The following is a 21,760-nucleotide window of genomic DNA, read 5'->3' as shown; positions in this document are numbered from 1 at the left end:
TTCAGCTGGATCTATCCCTTTGAGTATTTCATGACAGTTTCTTTCCTCCTTACTCTCTTGTTCTTTCCCATCCACCCAGAGCACTTGCTGAGTCACCTGGAACAAGCTAAAGGTGCCCCCCAAACCAGCCAAAATGAGGCTGTTGCTGAGAAAGCAGCGGAGGCTCCCCCGGTGGATCAGCCAGTGATTTGTGATGCAGCCAGTGCCAGTACAGACTCAAGGAGGAAGGCCAGGCGGGGAAGAAAGCCCAAAACAGCAAAAGCAGAAACACCTCTTGTCGTCGTTGAAGAGAAAGACTCTGCAGGTAAAACAAAACTTAAGAAAATGCTAAGCACATATCCTCTTATATGTCTGTATTGATGCCTTCTCAGAAAGGCCTAAAAAGTAGCACAGAGACAAGATGGAGGTTTTTAGTTAGATCACTAAAGCAGACAATTTACAAACTTTGTTAATTATCTCTGAGGTCCTTGTCTATGCTAATTGTTGCAACACCTACACTTAGATTACCTGCATTCTCCTGTGACGGTTTTAGTAATAGAGAGGCCCAGGGAAACACAGGATAGTGGTTATGAGAGACCTGCCTAGCTTTCTGCAGGAACAGAAGAGAAAGCATCCTCCCTCTCAAGAGGAGATACCTTCCTCTCTCTACCTTAAGGTTTATTCTTGAAAGGGGCTTTTTTCAAGGCCTTACCTTCCTTTAAGGAAAGGTGTAGTAGGAAATTTCATGATGCATAGTCAACTGACCCCTTAGTAATAGGTTGGAAAGGTAAGAAATTACACCTCTGTAAGAGATGTTGACTCTTCTTACTTGTCGTTCAGTAGCCACTTTCTCTATCTTGCAAGTGCTACCTACTCATTAGCGATCCATTATTTGTCGTGGATGAATAATATGTTCAGTGCCACACCTCATTACAAAAGCAAATTCCTGCATTTGAGGTTTTATTTCTAGCTATCCACATTAACACTGTATTTTTATGACGTGCTTGCAGCGGAACGTGTAGCTGACGTTGTAACTGAGGTCCCACCAGAAGAGGTAGCCCTGCCTTCAGCTGCAGAAGAGAGAATTATGGAATTGGTTTTAGGAAAGATGCCTAGCACCACAAATAGCATGAGTTCAGTGACAAAGTAAGTGCTCTGGGATGCAGAATTTCCTCTTAGGCTTAATTAAGATTATGTAGCACGTAACAGCTCTGCTCAACTTCCAGGCCCAGAGATGCTCTTTTATATTAGTGTAAAATTGTGTGATGCTGCTGCTGCTGCTACAAGAGCTGACTTTGAGTGCCACAAAGATGGCTTGTGCACTGGAGGATGGTGCACAGATAGTGAGATATTGGTGGTAGAATTTTGGAGCATAAACCATGAGAATTTCATTTTCCATCATGTTACTCCTTTCATTCAGTGTGATTCCAAAAGCCTCCTGCAGCTGCAAGGTGAAATATTACTCCTGTTGAATGTTGCTGATAAAACAGGCAAAGAGATTTTTGCTAAAAAAATTATGCTAACCATTATTATTCAGTCTTGCTTGTCATCTTAACTCATGAATGACTTCAAGTTGATTTGTGCGTGTGATACTTCAGATTTAGAGCGGTGGGAGGGGAAAAGTTCAATATAACAACGTCAGAGAGACTCTTAAATATCATTTGATTAATTTAGATTCTTTTATGTCTTTTTGTCTCGGTAAAATTGGCTTTTTGAATTATTTTTTGTATAATAAAGCACTTGATTTTTCAAAATTAGCTAGTAGAGCTATATATTGAAGTCCTCAGCAGACACAGAGCCATCAAAAATGCATTCCAGCGGGTGGTTGTGCTGGGAAATAGAACAGTACTGCTTCTTGGTGCCCTGCTGCCCTCTAATCATATACGCCTTTTGCACGCGAACTGCCAAGCTTTCTGAGCTGAAATAGCGCTAATGGTTTCAGAGGATAAGCAGAACAGATCCTTTATGTTCCTCTGAGGGGCCTGCAAAGAGAATCTCTGAGGCTGGTGGCTGCTGCTTTTTTCCTCGTTTGTGCTGGGTGAAGGTAATTTGGAGTGAGCCGCGCTCCGACATCTGCTGCTTCCAGGGGGTGGCCAGGAGGGCGCCTTGGCAATGAGGAAGCTTCAGGCCCCCCTCTCCTGCCAGAAGCTGAGCATAACACTCCTTTAGCTTTTGCCCGCTGGTGGGACTCTTTCTTGCAACCTGTGGGATACCTTTCAGTCCCTGCCTTTCTTTCTCTAATCCAGTAGGTTTGCTCATCACCAAAACACCATGTCCCTCAAAAGAAGTTTAATTCTCTCCAGTAGACATGGTATACGGCGGAAGCTGATAAAACAACTTGGGGAGCACAAGCGAGTCTATCAATGCAGTATCTGCAGTAAGATCTTCCAGAACAGCAGCAACCTCAGCAGGCACATCCGTTCTCACGGTGGGTTTGATTTTTGCCTCACTTGCATATTGATTTTGTCCTTCAGTGGTTCCACCTTTGAGTAAAACAGCTAGCCTATTCCTAGATATTGGGATACATAACTTTAATAGAACTCTTTTTTCTTTTTTTCTTTTTTTCTTTTTTTTTTTTAACTCTCTCTAGGGAACTCTTTTAGTTTTGCAGACCAAAGCATGAGAACGTAATAGCTGAAATTTGAAATTAGAGTACTTAAAATTTGAATTTAGGTACATATTTTAAATGGAGGCGAGGATGTGATGTTTTTTCCAAAACTGTTCTTCCCTTTAAATATATACATATATATCGCACCCCACCTTCACAGGCACATGGGTAACATTGCTGTGTAAATGTCAGCTGAGTGCTCTTTAGCTTGTGATCTGCAGTTCCAGGGGTCCGTGATCTACTTCTAAGGATTCCATGAAAAATAATCACTGAAAAAGGGTGGGGGAACTAAACAAAATTATTGTCAAAATTGTTGGAAAAGGTTAAAATCCACTATTTGGATCTCCTGAATTACTAAAGCTTCTCATCACTAGCCTGTTCGTTTGCAGTTGCTTGTGCTTTGGTTTCCCATGTCTTGCCTGGAATTGCTTATTATCAGTCGCTGACTACTTTCTTTTTTTTATTTTATCTTGATTGATCCCCTCAGGTGACAAACTATTTAAATGTGAGGAATGCGCAAAGCTGTTCAGCCGTAAAGAGAGCTTGAAGCAGCATGTTTCATACAAGCACAGCAGGAACGAAGTGAGTGGAAATGACTAGCGGGCTCTTTTTGAGGTTAGGTGAAAATGTACAGTGAGCTTCCAGGTGCTAGCTGGGGAGCTTGGGTGAATTATATTTGAGCGGATGCCCATGTGAATAAGTGAGACAAGGCTGATAGGGAGAGGTAACATCTCCTGTTAGAACAGTTGATGAATTTGCAAAGTGTGGACACGCTTTTGAGTGTACAAGTCCTTTTTCATGTCTGAATTTCCTATAGAAGGTTGTTTTCAGGCATCAGTTACAGCAAGACAAGCTGGAGTTAGCTGGACCTGCATGATCTAGAAGTGAGATCTGACTTCAGTTTATGGTACTAAATAGGATTGTTCCAGTCTTGTTTGCTTGTCCCGTTTCATTTATCCTTACCTATAGCGTCATTTAACGCATGAACTCTCCAGGTAAAGGCTGTGTCATGAAGGGCTATGCGTACGTGTGTGAACCTACATTCTTACAGTAGCAGCACCATGCCTGTTGGTGATGGCCTTTCAGTGCTGCTGCCATATAAATATTAAACATGCCTGTAGCAGGGCCTTATCAGTGAGTATTTCCATTGCTGCTTGGCATCAAGGTCCTAAGCTCCCAGATTACTGGCATCTATTCTGGAGCTGGAGGATGAGTCAGATTGCATCTTGCTTCTCAAAAATTCTGTCTCTGTGTTGGACCGGGGGTTATCAGGAAGACTCTTACATGCACACAGGTGCATGGTCTACTTTTTTTTTTTTTTTTTTTGATAGAGCTCAGATGTAGGAGCATGGCAGGATGATACAGTGTCAGAATTTTGCATCAATGTGTATTTAAATGTCCCGTTGAAGGAAGAAAAATTGGAAAAGACAGAGAACAGAAAAAGTGGTTGAGATTTAGAATTTCTCTGTCAGACGTGACTTGGCTTTTTCCCCACTTAAACACTTACTGTTTGCAATCCTCAGGTTGACAGTGAGTACAGATACAAGTGCACCACATGTGAGAAGGCCTTTCGGATAGAGAGTGCGTTGGAATTCCATAACTGCAGGACAGGTGAGAATGGCTAACCGTTCCGCTTCTTCTGGCGTCTCTACTCCATTTTGGGGGGATATCCACAAATCCATCTCAGCACAGAAACTACAGAAGGGGAGTAGGAGATTGTCATCATCACAACAAGCAACCCGCCCCACTTCCCTCAAAAAAACTCTTTTTGTGATAAGAAAAGAGTAACCAGTAATCTGTAGAGCTACACATCCACTTACGTATTGCTTTTTTTAGTCTCTCCTGCTCACCTGTCTAATATCTTCACTGGTATTTCATTTGTATGTTCACAGATACCCTGTCACCATCTCTGTTTAATTTTCTTTCCTGAAACTAAGTTTCACCTCATTTCTCTGAAACAGAGGGACTGGAAAGGGGGCCAGTACTATCGATAGTTTGTAGTTTTCTGGGATTACAGTTTTCTTCTGGTTTCTCATGCTTTCTTTATACTTGCAGTAGTCTCTGTAGATGTTTTTTTCTTAGTATCACTAGAACCTGTCCTTCTCTCCCATAGCCATCCCTTGTGGTTACTCATAGTATTTATGCTGAGTGATCTTATGCTTAGAAAATGACATCCTGGTTTCTTCTATGGACCCATGATAACTGTCAGTCCAAAATCACCTGGGTAATTGCCCCTTACAGCACCATTCAAAGTAGGTTTTCTCATTTCTTTTCAGAGGGTACAGCTTGTATAAAAACTCAGCCTTACGAAGAATAGAAAGTAATGCCAAGTAACCTCAGTATTCTGTTTATTCAAGGGCAGCAGCTCATTTTCTCTGTGAGTTGGCCAACACGAGCAGCAGTTTTTGCTCTACTCTTCAAGGCATCAAACTATTACTTCTTTGTGATTGCTGCAGCACTGGCAGATTCCATCTATAGGACCATGCTTTCATATTCCAAGAAAAATCTCAACTACTGAACACAAACCAAATTCCCCATAGGCCTATTGTCATGTAATTGTATATTTTTGAGCTTTTATACTTTCTTCTGGAGTATTCTGTACTGGCTGGTATTAGGAGCCAGTTCTGGCAGAAGTATTCTGGTGCTTAGACACAGCTGCTCATGTGATGCCGTGTTGCTGTATGTGTAGTGATTTTAGCAACATTAAAAACTTGAATCAACTGTAACAGAATCCACTCCAAGCATAATTTTAATGTATGCTAGACCACAATGGAAATAGCCCATGTGAGGAAGTTACAATGCTAGATTCTATGTTCAAGTTAGCATCATATATCTTTATTGCCTTTGAAAAAAATCGTGAAGTAAAAGAAAAATGCATGCTTCTGCATTTCCCTCCTCAATCCATATAATGATGGATTATATGTTAAAACTCGGATCTAACAAAAGAACTACCAGTCTCACAAACATACAAAACCTGTTTTCATCTGTAAAGAGCTGCATGGTTTCTCTTGCTTACAGATGACAAGACATTCCAGTGTGAGATGTGTTTCAGATTCTTTTCTACAAACAGTAATCTTTCAAAACACAAGAAAAAGCATGGGGATAAGAAGTTTGCATGTGAAATCTGCAATAAGATGTTCTACCGGAAGGATGTCATGCTAGACCATCAAAGACGACACTTGGAAGGTAAGTATACTGCAGATCAACCTAATTATTACTCTACAGCAGTAGAGGTTGGAAGGCCAAGGAAACGATTGCGCGTTAGATTCTTCTGGATGGTAACTCTTTTTTTTTATCAGTTACCTGATCTGGAATAGCAGGTTTCAGCAAAATGTGTCATTTATTAAAAATAATAGTAATGGATCCTGGAGGGGAGTTGTCTAATTCTATGAAAAACTTTCTAGGAGATGCACCTGCCTTTTTTTTTTCAGCCTCACGTGATTGGATCCAGTGCTACTAACAGTCATGTGAAAGTTGCTTGGCTTATTATGCAGTAGTTTAGCTGATTTTAATTATATCTTTCTCTTTCTTTGAATTCTTTTCTTTCTTTTTTAAAAAACATGTAACTTGAAAATTTGAAGGCAGAGAATTAACTTAAAATGTACAACTGAAAGTGACTACTGTGTAAATATAGTATAAATGGAATGCTGTGTGATGTTATCTTTCAAAACCTTGAGAATATATGAAAATGATATTGTAAGAGTTTGCTGTTCAAAATCTCAACCATCTAAGGATGTTATAGGTACTCAAAGACTCTGGAAAGACTTGGGTGATGGTAGATTGCTGAAATATGTATTAAAATGTCTCTAGCGATCTAGATGATAAAACCAAAGGTGATTTTAAAAAAGCAGCCAGACTGTCTAATTTGGTGCTTTGGACGTAGCCGACCGTCACTGGTTGCTCTTGTGATTCAGACCTTTGTGTCATGAACTAGAGGACAGCTAGAGGACAAGGGGTTGAATGGCAGTGGCAAGGCTTCTCGTGTTTAGCTGTCACAGAACAGCAGCAGCCCTCTTCCCTCCTGAAAGTAGCAGAGAAAGAGGTCTGAAATCCTCATTGAGCATTAAAGATGATGCTGGCTGGTTGCCTCTCTCCGTAGAGACTGCGAGGGGGAATTTCTGGGCCAGATATCTGATTGAAGTGCCAAGGCCTACTAGATCTGCCTGTTTCCAGGTGTTGACAATAAATGTCTGTTTTCAGACACTTTACAATTGGTGTAGTAACCAATAAGCCGTAATACCTCACTTTGGCAGACTGCTTTTATACTCTTAAGACACCGTTTTAATTTAGAAATTATCCTTTTGTTAGCAATTAAATTCTGCATTGAGGCTCTTCCCAGTGTTTCACTCTTCTTTACAGTATTCACCTGAAAGGGCATGCAGATTGGAGTGGAAAACCATGGTTTATTTTTTTTGTTTTGTTTTTTTGATGGGGACTGTTCTGTTAAGGGGTGAGGCGTGTGAAAAGAGAAGACTTTGAGCACAGCACGGAAAACATGGTTCGCTACAAGAAGGAGCCTTCGGGATGCCCCGTGTGCGGGAAGGTAGGCGTCTTTGCCAGCGTGTGCTATGTGAAGCTCTGCATTGTAGCTCCAGGATACTGCAGGGATACGGCGCGCCTCAACCCAGCACCTCCAAACGAGTTACCGTGGCATAACAAGTTACCACCCGTGTATTAAACCACAATAGCAGCTTACCTGAATAGGCACACAGCCTGCCAAAAGGTTGAGGTAGATGACTTGCACTGAGGTACGTGCCAAGTCAGATTACCTCGCAACTCGGACAGGCACGTGGTTAGTTACCAGCGAGCCCTGTCGCTCAGCCAAGATGTTACTCTTTACACTGCCTTAGCTCCATGATATATCCAAGCCCACTGTGGCCATGGATGGTGGGAGCTGTTAGGACAAAGATAAGAACAAAACTGAAGCTCAGGCTAGACTTTTTTTCAGGACATGTAGCACAACGTAGAGTGTAACGTGGCCGCTGTGTCTGTCAGTGAAATCTCATGGCTTATGTTATTTAGAGTGAAGTTTTTCTGCTGGAATGTAAACAACGGGAGTTGACTGTGTGCATTGGGAATCATTTTCTATTAGAAATCAAAGTGAATTCATGGTGTAGTCATGGCACTGTTGTATTTGGGTGTTTAACGCTCATGATCTTAAGTTGCTGTTATGACAGGTACAAAGACTGTGGGTTTAACTAGTGATTTTATAAATGTTTAATGATTCATGGTGCAAGGTGTACTCAAACAACTCTTACGTTGGTGTGTAGACCTTTGTTTTTGATGCTTTGGATATGTTACTTATCAATGAAGGTAGATTTTGTGGATGTGTCTTTTTATAGATAGGTGGAACATTCATGATTCAAACGACACTGTCTAAATATTTCTAAATCTACCCTATGTAATTCTGCTGTGGCTTTTTTGGAAGTCCACCTCTGATGAACGGCCCATTTCAGTCAGTTCCTTGGAACTGTACACCTGTATTTTGCTGTGCCAGCAGTTTCTGAGGTAGCCTGCTGGCTGGATAACAGGAGCTCCTACATGTTTCTGGCCAGAATGAATAAAACAGGACAGTAAATATGTTCCATGCTATCCATCGGATAACTTGCAAAGAACTGTAGCCCTGCTGGACATGATACAAAAACCCTTCCTCCTTCTTTTCTTTTAGGTATTTTCATGTAGGAGCAATATGAACAAACACCTTTTAACACATGGAGACAAGAAATACACTTGTGAAATCTGTGGACGTAAATTTTTCAGGGTGGATGTGTTGAGAGATCACATTCATGTCCATTTTAAGGTATTGTGTTAATAATTTATTAGAAAAGGCATGTTACTTAGCAGACATATAAACATATCAATAAATATATTGGGACTGTTATGGCCACATGTTCATACTGGCAACACGACAGTGATTATGTACCCTGTGCAGTGATGTTTCTACAGCAGCCTAGCACGAGCTGTGCTCTGATTTACACATGGCTCTGTTTCTACATCTGGATTGCTACAGAGTATGTGGACTATTATATTTGAAGTTACTTCAGCTGCCACTACGGAACACTGTTCTGAACGCTAAGGAAAAGCCACCTCTGTGAGCTTGGGTGAATCACAGAGGCTGCTCGGTTTAAAGCAGGGAGAATAACTTAACAGGAAGGCTGCAGAGAGATGTATTGTTCCAGCTGTAGTTTGGTTGGGCTGAGGGGTTACTGTCATCCCCTCTCTTTGTGGGGAAAAAAACAAACAAGGGAACTAATTGTTTCTGCCCTTTCCATGCCAGTGATTGTGATTCTTTTGTATATGCCGGCATAACTGCCTGTGTATTGAGCTCCTTACGTGGTTTTATCAAAATGTTCCAAATCACAAAAAACCCACCTATTAATAGTGCTTAATCAGACCCAGATTATTTTGATGTAACTAGGTTAACACTGAATTGTAAGGAATTGAATTGAAAGGGAATTGGTGTCACTCAGTAGTGCTGATAAAGATGCTTTAATGGATCTAACACTGTACCAGTTGAGTCTCTGTTTACATTGAAGTTCCTTTTATACACAAAAGATGGAGTATTGTTTGAATAAACAGTTGTTCCTTGTTTAGTCCTGGACAGAGGAACTTTGTTTACCTGAATTGAATGAAGCAGGAGGATATTTTAAATAAATAATGTTATAGCAGTTGTTAATGCAAGGCAGTCTGCATGGCAACAAAAGCTGACTAGGTGTTACCTTTTGAAATAGAAGTTTATTTAAACAGAATATTCTTTCCCACCCTACACAGGACATAGCACTAATGGATGATCACCAGAGAGAAGAGTTCATTGGTAAAATTGGAATCTCATCAGAAGAAAACGATGACAACTCTGATGAAAGTGCAGATTCTGAGCCTCACAAGTATAGCTGCAAAAGGTGCCAGGTAGCTTTAAATACTTTCAGATTAATTTGTTTTGGGATGGGGAAGGGGGTGGAGATGTCTGTAAATCATTCAGAATTTTAAATAACGTTAAGGGTTCACAAAGAGAAGGCCAGTCCACAGGTCTGCTCTCTTCTGCAGTGCTTGTTACCTCTAATCTATGAAGCGATGCTATTCATTAAGACTTTAGGTGGTGGTCTGTAAGGTGAATGCTAAACACTTAAAAAGAGAAATACACATACGTACGCTTACCTGTGTGCAAGGAAGCAAGCAAGCAAAACTGGAGGAAGAAACAATAAAGGAACATTCAAATCTTACACTATCTTTTAATTATGTGCAAATTAAAATCATTACAGCATTTCTGAATGATACAGTCCACAAATCGATTAATTTTGATGAGATCAGATGGTCCTCTAGTGGATATCTACTTTGGAGGATTAAGACTGCTGCTTATGTTCAGTATGACTGCTTATTCTTGGCCTACTCTATTACTAACAGGATGGCATTAGAAGTACTGCTGGAACATACTTTACTCAGTTGTCAGCTGAGAGAGGAAGACTTTTTGAAGCTCTTACTACATGGCTTTTGCCATTTTGTAAAGAAGTAGTGGGGAAGAATGGGGTCCTTAAGGCCCGTTTGGATTCTGTGTCCTTACTGGGCGAGTGCGCTGTGTTGGGGTGGGTGGGATGCAAAAGCAATCGGTGAGAACAGCAAAACTGGCCAAACTGACATAGGGACGGGGGAATTTTGGTAGTTAAGCCACTGACTTGGCCCCTGGAAATCCGAGCTTGTTTCACAGCCTACACTTACTGTGGTGAAAGTGCTTAGCTTATCTTCGTTTCAAAGACACGGGAATAATACTACTTCAGTTTTCTTTTCTTGTCTGTGAACTGGTTTTAAGTGCAAACTGATTTTAAGCTTATGTCAGTAAGCATAAGAAGATGTGGTATCACAGCAGTTAATGGTGTGCTTGCTTTCAATGTGGTAATTTTAACACCTGACACTTAATGGGTACATAAACTATATAAAATTGTATGCTTCCAAATGAGGGCAATTGTGCCATTCAAATTAGAAAGCTCTTTTTGGAAGCTGGGTTTTTTAGCGCTTTTGCAGGTGTTTGTGACCTAAACAGTTGTGTAAGGCAACAGCTGTGGAAAATGAGTGTTAACCTGTGATGAGATGGGGAGGCTCTTTTTGGCTGAACATATCTGTTCATGCATTCCTAAGGGAGAACAACATATGAATGAGTCTTAGTGAAATATCTCTTCTGAGCTCTTAGGAATCTCTCTCTTTAGTTTTTTCTCATCCCAAAGTACACCTTCACCAAGCTGTGCAGCGCTGTCAGAAATACCCTGACTAGTTTGAAAATTGGAGCAAAAGATCATGTCATAATGGCACTTTGCCCTGGTATGTTGGAGCATATATGTGTATGCAGGGTTACTTAGCCCAGGGAGCTAAGTAACTTAGCCCAGGGAGCACCTGTCTATCGTAGTTGTAGCACTTCCAGGAGCTGAGCTAGAATCACTGCCCTGCAATGCCTAGAAATACCAACTCTTCTGGAGCTAATGCTGAAGCTTACTATGCAGACTAGAGCTTACCATGCCCCTAGAGCCCAAAAGACATTTTTTCCATCTGTGGCATCCTTGCTTTGACAGCTAGTGGAGGTTAGACATGGCTCTCTTCAAGGCTGTTCCTCAGTGCAGAAATAACTGGAGGTCCTCTACTTGTGCAGCGTAAGAAGCAGAGATACCATCTCAAGCTAGTTTTCCAAATGAGTTAACTGATGTCCTGTAGCAATGTGCTTGTAATGGCCAAAGAGGTTCAGGCCTAAATCCAGCTTTCACAGATTTTTCATCTAGTGATACACAGGGTATTTATGTCTAGTAGCTCCGACTCTAGATCCCGGTAATGTGTTACTAGATTGTTGCTGTTCCCGAGGACTTTTTTCCCCTTTCATTCACTATTGGTTCATTCCACAGTTGACGTTCGGCAGAGGGAAGGAGTACCTGAAGCACATAATGGACGTGCACAAGGAGAAAGGCTATGGCTGTAGCATTTGTAACCGACGTTTTGCCTTGAAGGCAACTTACCACGCACACATGGTCATTCATCGGGAAAACCTGCCTGATCCTAACGTGCAGAAGTAAGATGATGTGTTGGACTGATAAGAGGAGCTATGTTTTTGAAGTTATAGTGGCTCTGCCAGCTGATGCTTTTAGAGAATTGGGCTGTACTGAAATACCTGAAACTGTGTAATGGGTGTTAAGACGTTTATTAAAAGCCTGAAATATATATCACTAATGATTCACTTCACACAGATGATTAGTCAACAGCCTCTCAGTTTGGGCTTTGTAAAGTATAAATCTATGATTTTGGTAAATATTTTTTTAAAAACTATGATTTGAGGATATAGCAATGCCAGACTGCTCCAAGCTTGCAGTGAACTTATGGGTTTCTTAAGGCTCATTTTAAAAATGCATTTATGTTTCAAGAAACTTTTATAGTAATTAGTATTACCAAATGAAATACGGTTACTGACACAGATGCTTGAAAAACACCTCTGTCTCAAGAAAAGAATCACAGTTTTTGGTCTCTCTGGTTTCAGATACATCCATCCATGTGAAATCTGTGGAAGGATTTTTAACAGTATAGGAAATCTGGAAAGACATAAGCTTATACATACAGGTAAAACTGTTGTGTTTGTTTATTATTATCAATATTAAAAAGAAATTTCTGTTGCCAGTGCCTGCAAAGTTATGGGTTTTTACTGGAAGTTACAATAAGATAAATGTTATATTTATGCTTTTAGGGTAGACCGGTTTTCTAAAGCAGGTAGTATTAATGAAGATATTTGGTCTAGGCATACAATCAAGATTCCTAGTTAATATGATGCAGGATTCACCTGCTAAAAATCCTAATTCTGTATTCTGTTCTTCCCCAAATTCTTATCCATGCCACCTTCTCACCATTACACAGGCTGAAAACTGCTATTGCAAAATCATTTTTAACAGCTCATTATTATTTCATGCTATTCAGTATTTTCCTACCTCAGGCTTTATCTTTTTTTTTCCAATCTATCTCACACAAAAGGTCAGCTTTTCTCTCTCTCCAAAGTCTTCTAATTTAGTTTGGGCTACAATATGCATGAAGGATGTGGTTGACAACACAGGTGGACTGTTGCCCTCTGATTCACCAGTTTAGTCAGTTTTTAGGAGATGCACATTTTTCATTAACATTTTTTTTGTTTATGTTGTCTTTTAAATTTATTTTTAAGGTGTAAAAAGTCATGCTTGTGAGCAATGTGGCAAATCATTTGCTAGAAAAGACATGTTAAAAGAACATATGCGAGTCCATGATAATATCCGAGAATACTTGTGTGCAGAATGTGGCAAAGGTATGTCTAATGCCTTGTTTTCCATTAATTGTGATACTGAATAGCAGGTGAATATCTGAATTAAAACTACTTCCATTCTTAGAATATTGGGAAGGTCCTCGGAGTGTTGTAAATCTTGCATTTTTGAGAGGTAGAAACTGTATTAACCTTCCGGTTACATAAACTACCCCTAATTTTCTATAATTTGGTTTCATGGCCTGTAAGACAAAACTGATGTTAATAAAATTTGCTTCTGTCAGATTGAGGAGCGCTTGCTTGACTGAGTTTGCAGCACAAAAGTGAATACAAGTTAATTTTTTCATTCTAGGCTGTTTTCAGGCTTAAGAAAGAGAGTAATTTCTCTCTGTAAGGGCCTTAAGAGTCAAAGTTGCTTTGACTTTTTGAATTGTTCGCGTTATAACTTGAACAAATCTGAGCTGGTATTTTAGTGGAAGGCAAGAAGTCTGACATCTCTAATGATGTTTTGTCTTTGCTTGTCGCTGCTGTTTTGCCTCTTCCTCAGTGGTTACTCAGATGTTTTCCAGAGCTTTTTCCTGGAATTAAAATAATAATGATAATGTGCACTGCTACCTAAACAATTAAAAATATGCAATTGTGGACATGCAGCAAATATAATCTTAGAGCTCTTGGCTAACAACATGGTCATCTTGAGTTCTCCTCTGAAGGTGGGAGCAATGGACTAATTGTCATGCTGTACCTTTTGTCTCACAGGAATGAAGACAAAACATGCACTTCGTCACCACATGAAACTTCACAAAGGGATTAAAGAATATGAATGCAAGGAATGTCACCGAAAATTTGCACAGAAAGTCAACATGCTGAAGCATTACAAAAGACACACGGGTGAGGTCTCTAAAGATGTACAAAAGTTGCACCGAATCAGTTAAATGCTTCCTGAGAGAACTCTTTTCTAGAACAGTCAGAGAGTATGAGAAACACCAATAAAAAAATACGCATATTCTGCTTTTTGAAGAGTGAGATTTTGTCCTTTCGTCAGCCAAGACCACCTGTTATACAATTAAGATACATAGTTTAGTTGGTTTCATGTTGTTTTGCTTTTTTAAGAGAGGTTGTTTTGGTCTAGGGTAGGTCTAGAGTGTTGGTTTTGTTTTAAGTTAGTCTTCAGGTTCTCATTTCCCAAAACAAAATTTTACCTCCCACATCAATTTCTCTTGGATTCATTTTCTGCCAGGTCCAGTGGCATGGCTTAGATAAAAATAGCTGGTGAAGCTGGGCTGCTTCTACTTGTTCGGCTGTGATTTTTTTTTTTTTTTTTTAGTAATACGAGACTCAGAATTGTCCCAGATACCTTAGACTGTTTTCACTCTGATGCTAAATGTGCTCTTCATGCAGGAATCAAAGATTTCATGTGTGAGCTCTGTGGCAAGACGTTTAGTGAGAGAAATACAATGGAGACTCATAAGTTGATTCATACAGGTAAATCATCTGAAAAACAGTATCCAAAGACAATATCTTAATTTTATTGCTAGGCTTGCTTTAGACTTGCCAGTCTTGGAACTAGTGTTACACATCATGTTACCAGCATAAAATTGTTCCTCTTGTTGAGATGCTGACAATACAATACTCATCTTTGGGGGCTGTTGCTAACAGCGTTTCCTTCCGTCTGCCACCAGTAGGAAAACAGTGGACATGTTCAGTCTGTGATAAGAAATATGTCACTGATTACATGCTACAGAAGCACATCCAGCTCACTCATGATAAGGTAGAAGCCCAGAGCTGTCAGCTGTGTGGGACAAAGGTTTCTACCAGAGCGTCCATGAGTCGACATATGAGGCGTAAACATCCAGAGGTGAGTTAGTTTGGCAGGTAGATTGTGGGGTGGTTTGTTTGCATTTGTTTTACTTCTTTTTTTGGTAAAGAAAGTTTATGGCCTTCAGTGACCTGAAAGGAATTACTTTTTTTTTTTCCTCTCTCTTTTTTCTGCTCTTTTGGGGCCAATTTTAGGTAGTGTCAAGTGTGCACTTAGCTGAATCAGCCTTTTCATTGTGTTATGTTTCAGTAGTAAACATATCTGATTGTCAGTCACTAAAAATGAAGTTCTTCTGATTATTTAAATCCCTTTTCTTTTTCTGCCTCATCTTAAATGTATATTTTTTTCATGTTTTGTCTTCATCCATTAGTGAGTATAATTGATTCTTTTTTCCCCATTGTGTTCTCTGTATTCAGAAGTGATCTGAAAGAAGTGGTGAATAGAGAGGTGATGGCAGCATCTGCTGATGATACAAAATTATTCTTAGTATTAAAGATGAATGCTGACTGCAGACAATCTGGATTAGAGGGATGTTTTGTCTGACCCCAATGGGGCTTTTTCTGTGTTCTAAATTTCTGAATAGCTATTGCGTTTCTCCTCAGCATTTCTTGGTTAGGTTGACTAAGGCTTGTCCGTTTCCTTTGAGGCTTTTTTTTTTTTTTTACTACCAATTTATCATTAGTATTGCATTGCCGTGAACATTTTTTTATCATGATGACTGGGAAGGAAGTCAACAAAAAGCTTTGTTTATTGATTTTTGGATTAAAAATGCAGCTACATATCTGCAATCCAGAGGGCAATTTGTCTCTGTTCTTTGATAAGCTGAGATGTATAGATTCAGCTGAAAATAATGGAGTAGGACACAGTCGATAGGTTTATAAATAGAAATGCTAAAATAATAGTATTTTTTTCACGTTGTTTGTTTTCTATGGAATTCCTCACTTCCCAGTGGGTTGTGTTCTGTCTAGAATATGAAAATAAACATATTCTTCTATTGTTGTCTTTAAACTTTGCTGGTGTTCAGCGAGAAGGAAAAGGTTATATGCCAAAAGGTTATTTAAAAAAAAGCCATGGTTAAATCCCTTGTATTAAATGATATGTGTAAAATGTTAGATTACATCTTTTTTGCTTTGTGACAGGATTTATTAGGGCAATGCTGTATTGTTTGACTGTGGTATGCGCTGCTGTAGTTCACCACCTGACACCTCTTTGTCTACAGATTCTTTCGGTAAGGATTGATGATTTAGAGCAGCTGCCAGAGACGACTACCATTGATGCCTCCTCAATTGGGATTGTTCAGGTAAATTGGTCGTTGCAGAATTCTGGTGGCAGCTAGGTTCCAGGCCTACTCGAGGGTGAGGTGGGGACGTCACTTTTTTGGTACATAAGATGGCTGGGCGTAGGCTGATGGGCAAGGAATGTGCTTTTTTAGAGAGTCAGGCCCAGCTTAACATGTATAAGCAGATGCAAGCTGTTGATCTGTTTTGTTGTATAACGTGGGTGCTGGTAAAATGGAGGTAATTACAGGGTGAGGTCTGATTCTCTGAAATCAGGTTTTTGCTAAAGTTTGTGTCTTCACTTGAGAATTGACAGTAAACCAGCTTCAGGTCATAGTCTCTTACTTGGAACCTCACTAAGCAAAATGACTTGATGTTTTGTTTGGAAATGTGTTGCTCCAGCCGGAATTAGCCTTGGAACAGGGAGAATTACCAGAAGGGAAGCAGCATATGAAAGCTCCTAAACGTGGCCAGAAACGAAAACAAAAGTCAGGTGAGGAGGAGGAAGCTCAAGTGCCTGAGGACCCTGCCTTCAGTGAATACACAGAGAAGGAAGGTGAATTCACAGGGAATGTTGGAGATGAGACTAATTCAGCTGTGCAGAGCATCCAGCAGGTGAGCTCCAGTAGCAGGGTGATGAGTAGCAGGCATTGCTTAGAGAGATAACCCTTCTTTTTTCCTAATAGCAAACCAAAAGAGTGATCGGAACATTTAGAGCTAGTTTGATAAACTGTGGTAATAGGAAGACGAATAGAGTCTTTAAAAAACCAAGGAGTTGGACCAGTAAGCTCCTCATGTTTGTTTTCATTTCCTTTGGTGTTACCGTCTCCTTGTTTGCCAGATACCACTAACAGGCTGAAGCTGTGACTAAAAGTGTGAAAGTTACTTCGGCTGCTTGTTTTGAATGTTGCCTATGCCTCCTTCCCATTACCTTCTTATTTCTAGATGGGGAAGTTGTTATATTCCAAGCTTTCTGTGTTCCCCTCTGTGTGTATGACTTCTCTTGCTGGCAGTAGCAACATGTGAGCCCATCAGAACTCAGGTGATCTTTCTTGATGCTTGATATTTGGTAGTCGGCTGCAAGATATAAGGTTGAGGTTACCTTTCTGCTCTTCCTCAGGTGGTGGTGACCCTTGGTGACCCAAATGTCACAGCCCCTTCCAGTTCTGTCGGGCTGACAAATATCACTGTTACCCCCATTACGACGGCAGCTGGAACCCAGTTCACAAACCTCCAGCCAGTGGCTGTGGGCCATCTGACTGCACCTGAACGCCAGTTACAGCTGGACAACTCAATTCTCACCGTGACGTTTGACACCGTCAGTGGTTCCGCCATGCTGCACAACCGCCAAAATGACATTCAGATCCAGCCGCAGCCAGAGGCAGCCAATCCTCAGTCTGTGGCCCACTTTATAAACCTGACCACCTTGGTGAACTCCATTGCTCCTCTAGGGAACCAGATAACGGAACAGCATCCTCTGACATGGAGGTCAGTGCCGCAGACTGATGTCTTGCAGCCCCAGGCACAGCCAACGCAACAGCAGTCAGGACAGCAACAGGTTCAAACAGAGCAACAACAACAGATGTATAGCTACTAATTTATACGTTGAAAAGTTTTGACATGGACAGTACTTAGAGACAAGAACACAGAGACGTTTGGAAAATTTCCAATAGGATTGTTTGCTGGAGACCAAACAGATGGGAAAATGTTTATACAATGAAATGTAAGCTAAAATTGGCATAGCACCCTGCAACACCCTAACCTTGAGATTGTCACGCTGTCTCTAGACCTTGCACTGTCTTAAAAAAAAGAAAAAGGAAAAAAATTTGACCGTAAATTTAGCACCCCCTTGCACTGTGTATTTTGTGCAGTAAGATTGAGATTTGACAGGAGCATCATAATACATCTTAACCAAAGCAGGGAAATCCTAAATATTACGGCACTGGTGATTTACAAAACCCTTTCAGCCATACCATGTCACTTTTTTCCAGTCTGGAAATTACATATGAAGACCTTGTTCATGGTGAGGTGGAATGCACTTGTGGTCAGCTGGTAGAGACTGAAATGTAAAGACGCAAATGGGCAAAACAATAATCGTCTTGTTTTTTATCTTCTTTAGGTCTTGTATCTAACAACATTGGTAAAGTAGGTGGAGGTTGGGACTTTGGGGTGGGGATGAGTGCGGTGTGGAAGAAAATACACCAATTTCACACAGTATTTCCATTTTAGTCATGGGAGAAACCCTATACCCATAACACAGTGTTAGTGCTACTTGAATCAGATAGCTGGTCTAATGCTAAAGCAACTTTTATGGTCTTCTAGTCAAGTTTGAATCAAACCAGTTATGAACTGAAAAAAGAATGTGATACAGTTTTATGTAATTTTTCAAAACTGCTCTTTCAATCTTGCTTTTAGCTAATAGGCCTGAAGAGCAATCGGTCCCCTTTGATGAAGTTCAGGATGTGAATTTTTTTCAATTAGTCTTCTTTCATCGTGTAATAAACATTTGAGAAAACATTCTTTTTATATATATATACACACACACACACAGAGAGAGAGAGAGAGCGCCTTTGTACTTTACTGTGTGTTCCTGGTATTTGTGTGAAAAACACTGTTATCAATATGATACATTAATTTTTTCATCCCCGTATTGCCCTTTCTCACAGAAATAATGTATGGATTCTACTCCTTCTGTTTCCAAAACCATTTCCAAAATTCATAGCCACACAAGAGTGTGTGAAATGCAAGAAAAAAGAATGTCTGAAGCATATTCTGCCACATGGAGGCAGTATGCCCTAGTGTATAATGGGCAAGGTTTGCATGACTACTGGGGATATAAATAGTGGGTTGGGTCAAATACACAATTGCTGATACTACACTTCCATTCCATTCTCCATACATTGATGTGCAGTCTGGACTTTTGCACGTCAAGAAGATAGTATCTTTCCCACAGAGAAAAAGCAGCTGATATCAAAAAGGAATAAACTAAAAAAAAAATGTTGCTGCCTGGAATCCTGAACAGCAAATCTGTCCTTCCAGCTATGGCTGAAGAACAAGGTCCTTTGGGGCAGAAGACTGAGCCACAGAACCGTGCTGAAGGTTTTTGCTGAGGATAAAGCAGCTGCTGTGTTTGACAGTGAAGATAGATTGATGGTTGTAAAAATCCTGTCTGTGCCTATCGTATTTATGAAAATGTTCTATGTATTAGCAAAAATATGAGTAGGAGTGACTTCAGCTTTGAAAGTCTGTATTAACATGGACTACTTGTCCCCTAAAGGATGCCTTATAATCTCTACCACAAATTCTTCCAAAGTATAAATGTCTGGATATTAAAATTAACCTCTGATGGTTTTCTTGGTGCCATAGCAGTGTCCAGAGGCTCACTATGCTAGGCTCTGTGTAAAGCTTAGTTGCAACAGGACATGTGTAGGAAAGGGGTTTCTGGTGACAGATTTTGTGTGTCAGAGGAGCAGAACTACTTTTCTGTAAATGTCAACAAGCCTATAAAATGTCCACATGGGAGGGACCTATATTTGATGGGACAAAGATGTGCATCAGAAAGAGAAAATACCTTTTAGGGGTGTGGGAAAGAGAATTTTTCATTCTCTAGCCCCTTCTGTCTTCCCCAGATCCTTTTCACACAATACCATGAGATCCTGTAATTTTATTAGCCTCCCAATATCCTGGGCAGTACAGTTTTATGCTGCTCTATCACCTGGATTATTTCACCACTGGCCTGAGCCAGTTAAGTTTCTCCTCAGCTGTCCTGTCCACAAATGCTTCCCCTTCACACCAAACCCACTGGTCAAGACGAAGTTAGGTTTTATTTATTAAATATGTTGTTTATGTATTTGAAAGTACTTGAAACTTCCCCCCCCCCATGTGTGTTTGGTGCCTAATTGGCAAAAGCACGTTACCTCTTGGCAGGGTACTTTGGAGAAGGAAAAAAAAGGGAAGGAAAGCAAATGTAGAGGTCCTAGGTCAAGTTGTTATGGTAAATAAAAGATGACTAACATCTAAAAAAATCCATATATATATACACACACGCACACGGAGCGTCACAGTGCTGCATATAGAGCTTCTAGAAGATCAGGGTTTTGTTTAGACGTATGTAAATGGTGATTAAGCTTTTAAGTGGGGAAGAAGAGGTTTTTTGCCTTAGCTGCAGAGTGAGTACATCTGCTCTATGTTAATACTACTGATAGTAGCATTCATGATGCACTGAATCATCCTCAGCCATTTTAACATGTAATTGCCTATTTGGTAAGAATTGCATATGGAGGTAATCAACCGTTACAGAGACCTCTCCGACTTCACAACACCTCTTTATCCTAACACGATCCTCTGGTATTCTGCACTCTTACGCTGCTGAGCATCCCTCTCACGCTAACTGGCCTGCGTAATTCCATCCAGGCAAGTTAGCATCTTACCTTTCTGATAATGATCGATTCTAGCTGATTTAAAAAGGAATGGTCACACAATAAATGCTTGCATGTTGGTGGTCACATAGAAAAGAAATGTCTCTCTTCAGTCTCTCAGTATCTCCAAAATCACAGAATCGTAGAACGGCCCAGGTTGGAAGGGGCCTCGAAAGATCACCTGGTCCAACCTTAAAGGGAGCCTGATAAGATTATTTAGCACCCTGTCCAATCGCATCTTTAAAACCTCCAGTGACAGGGACTCTACCATGTCCCTGAGGAGGTTGTTCCAGTGGATGATTGTTCTTACTGTAAAAATTATCTTAAACAATATTCCGCTTCAGGAGGGAAAAATACAACCACTGGAAGGGCTTTGACTAGGCCAGGCAATAGAAAGTTCTCTAAAAGCTGATCTTCCCAGAGCACTCCTTTTAGAAATGATCTTGACTTTCCCTGCAACCATTGCTATGGTACCTCATCATCTTTCAGCGTGATTTTGTTATTACTACTGTTACTAACATCCCTATGAGAACACAACTGTATCTTGGGTGTGCTGCAACATGAAAAATTTCAAATCAAATTATTTTGTTTGGGTTTGTTTCAAACAAATTATTTTGCTTGGGGACGTTGGAAATTGATGCCTTTTCAGACAGAGCTTACCTTGGACAAGTAGTGACTGCCAGCTGCTCTCCCAACTAAGCCTTTTTCAGGTGAATACCAAAGTTATACCGATGCTGTTTCGAACTGCACAAGAGAGAAAACCACGTAAGGGATGTGCAATCTAAGTTTCTTTTGCCAATTTGTTACTAGCCTTTTCAGCTATAGGAGGTGACGGTTATTGTTTTCAGCCATGTGTTGGAGATTTTGCGTAACAACTGTTCAGTAACAAACTGGAATTACTTTGAGCCAAAGGAGTGATGTTGTGTAGTGTTCTGTGTATTGTCATTGTTTATTGCTAAGACTATTATTTAATTGAATGCTGTCTGTGGCACATGGGCTCTGAAGTAAAGGAGCATCAAGGTACAGAACCCTTTCTCTACCAGTGTTATTCTTTCCTGTTCCTTAATTAATGCATCAAACGTTTTTTTCTTCAAATCACATAGACTTGCTTCAAAAGCAAGCTTCAAAATCATCATCTCGTAGAACTTTGTACATCCCACAATATACAGAAACATGGGGTAGCGTTCTAAAACATTTATTCTATAGCTTGTTACTGGGTAATAACAGAAAGCAGAGGAGATGATTGAATCTTTCTTGGCTATGGTCTGTGGTGAGTTCTCTCAGGAAAACCTACTGTATCAAGTGCTATTACGCTCTCTAAAATTAAAGTTTTCTTTTTAGATGTGTCAGTATGAAAAGTGAGTATTTTTGCAGAAACCTACCAGTCAGTCTCCTATCGGTCTAACCAGC

General features: G+C 40.2%; 1 protein-coding gene across 1 annotated transcript in view; it reads left to right on the top strand.

Annotated features, from left to right (window-relative positions):
* PRDM15 (PR/SET domain 15) overlaps positions 1 to 19,509 on the top strand; it is a 33,092-nt gene extending 13,583 nt beyond the window's left edge. Inside the window, exons 7-24 of the mRNA XM_009282997.2 lie at positions 80 to 304; positions 990 to 1,125; positions 2,226 to 2,407; positions 3,075 to 3,169; positions 4,111 to 4,198; positions 5,606 to 5,773; positions 7,036 to 7,130; positions 8,256 to 8,387; positions 9,359 to 9,493; positions 11,470 to 11,633; positions 12,096 to 12,175; positions 12,765 to 12,884; positions 13,596 to 13,727; positions 14,238 to 14,321; positions 14,519 to 14,694; positions 15,875 to 15,955; positions 16,335 to 16,547; positions 17,053 to 19,509. Coding sequence (XP_009281272.1) covers positions 80 to 304; positions 990 to 1,125; positions 2,226 to 2,407; positions 3,075 to 3,169; positions 4,111 to 4,198; positions 5,606 to 5,773; positions 7,036 to 7,130; positions 8,256 to 8,387; positions 9,359 to 9,493; positions 11,470 to 11,633; positions 12,096 to 12,175; positions 12,765 to 12,884; positions 13,596 to 13,727; positions 14,238 to 14,321; positions 14,519 to 14,694; positions 15,875 to 15,955; positions 16,335 to 16,547; positions 17,053 to 17,529 — 2,783 coding nt within the window. The 3' untranslated portion in view covers positions 17,530 to 19,509. The remainder of the gene's footprint in view (positions 1 to 79; positions 305 to 989; positions 1,126 to 2,225; positions 2,408 to 3,074; positions 3,170 to 4,110; positions 4,199 to 5,605; positions 5,774 to 7,035; positions 7,131 to 8,255; positions 8,388 to 9,358; positions 9,494 to 11,469; positions 11,634 to 12,095; positions 12,176 to 12,764; positions 12,885 to 13,595; positions 13,728 to 14,237; positions 14,322 to 14,518; positions 14,695 to 15,874; positions 15,956 to 16,334; positions 16,548 to 17,052) is intronic.
* The last annotated feature ends 2,251 nt before the right edge of the window (positions 19,510 to 21,760 follow it).

Source organism: Aptenodytes forsteri, unplaced genomic scaffold (genome assembly GCF_000699145.1).
Source record: "Aptenodytes forsteri isolate BGI_AS27 unplaced genomic scaffold, ASM69914v1 Scaffold2, whole genome shotgun sequence".
Lineage (NCBI taxonomy): Eukaryota > Metazoa > Chordata > Aves > Sphenisciformes > Spheniscidae > Aptenodytes > Aptenodytes forsteri.
The sequence above is the reverse complement of the archived record's forward strand: the minus strand, read 5'-3'. Positions and strand labels throughout refer to the sequence as shown.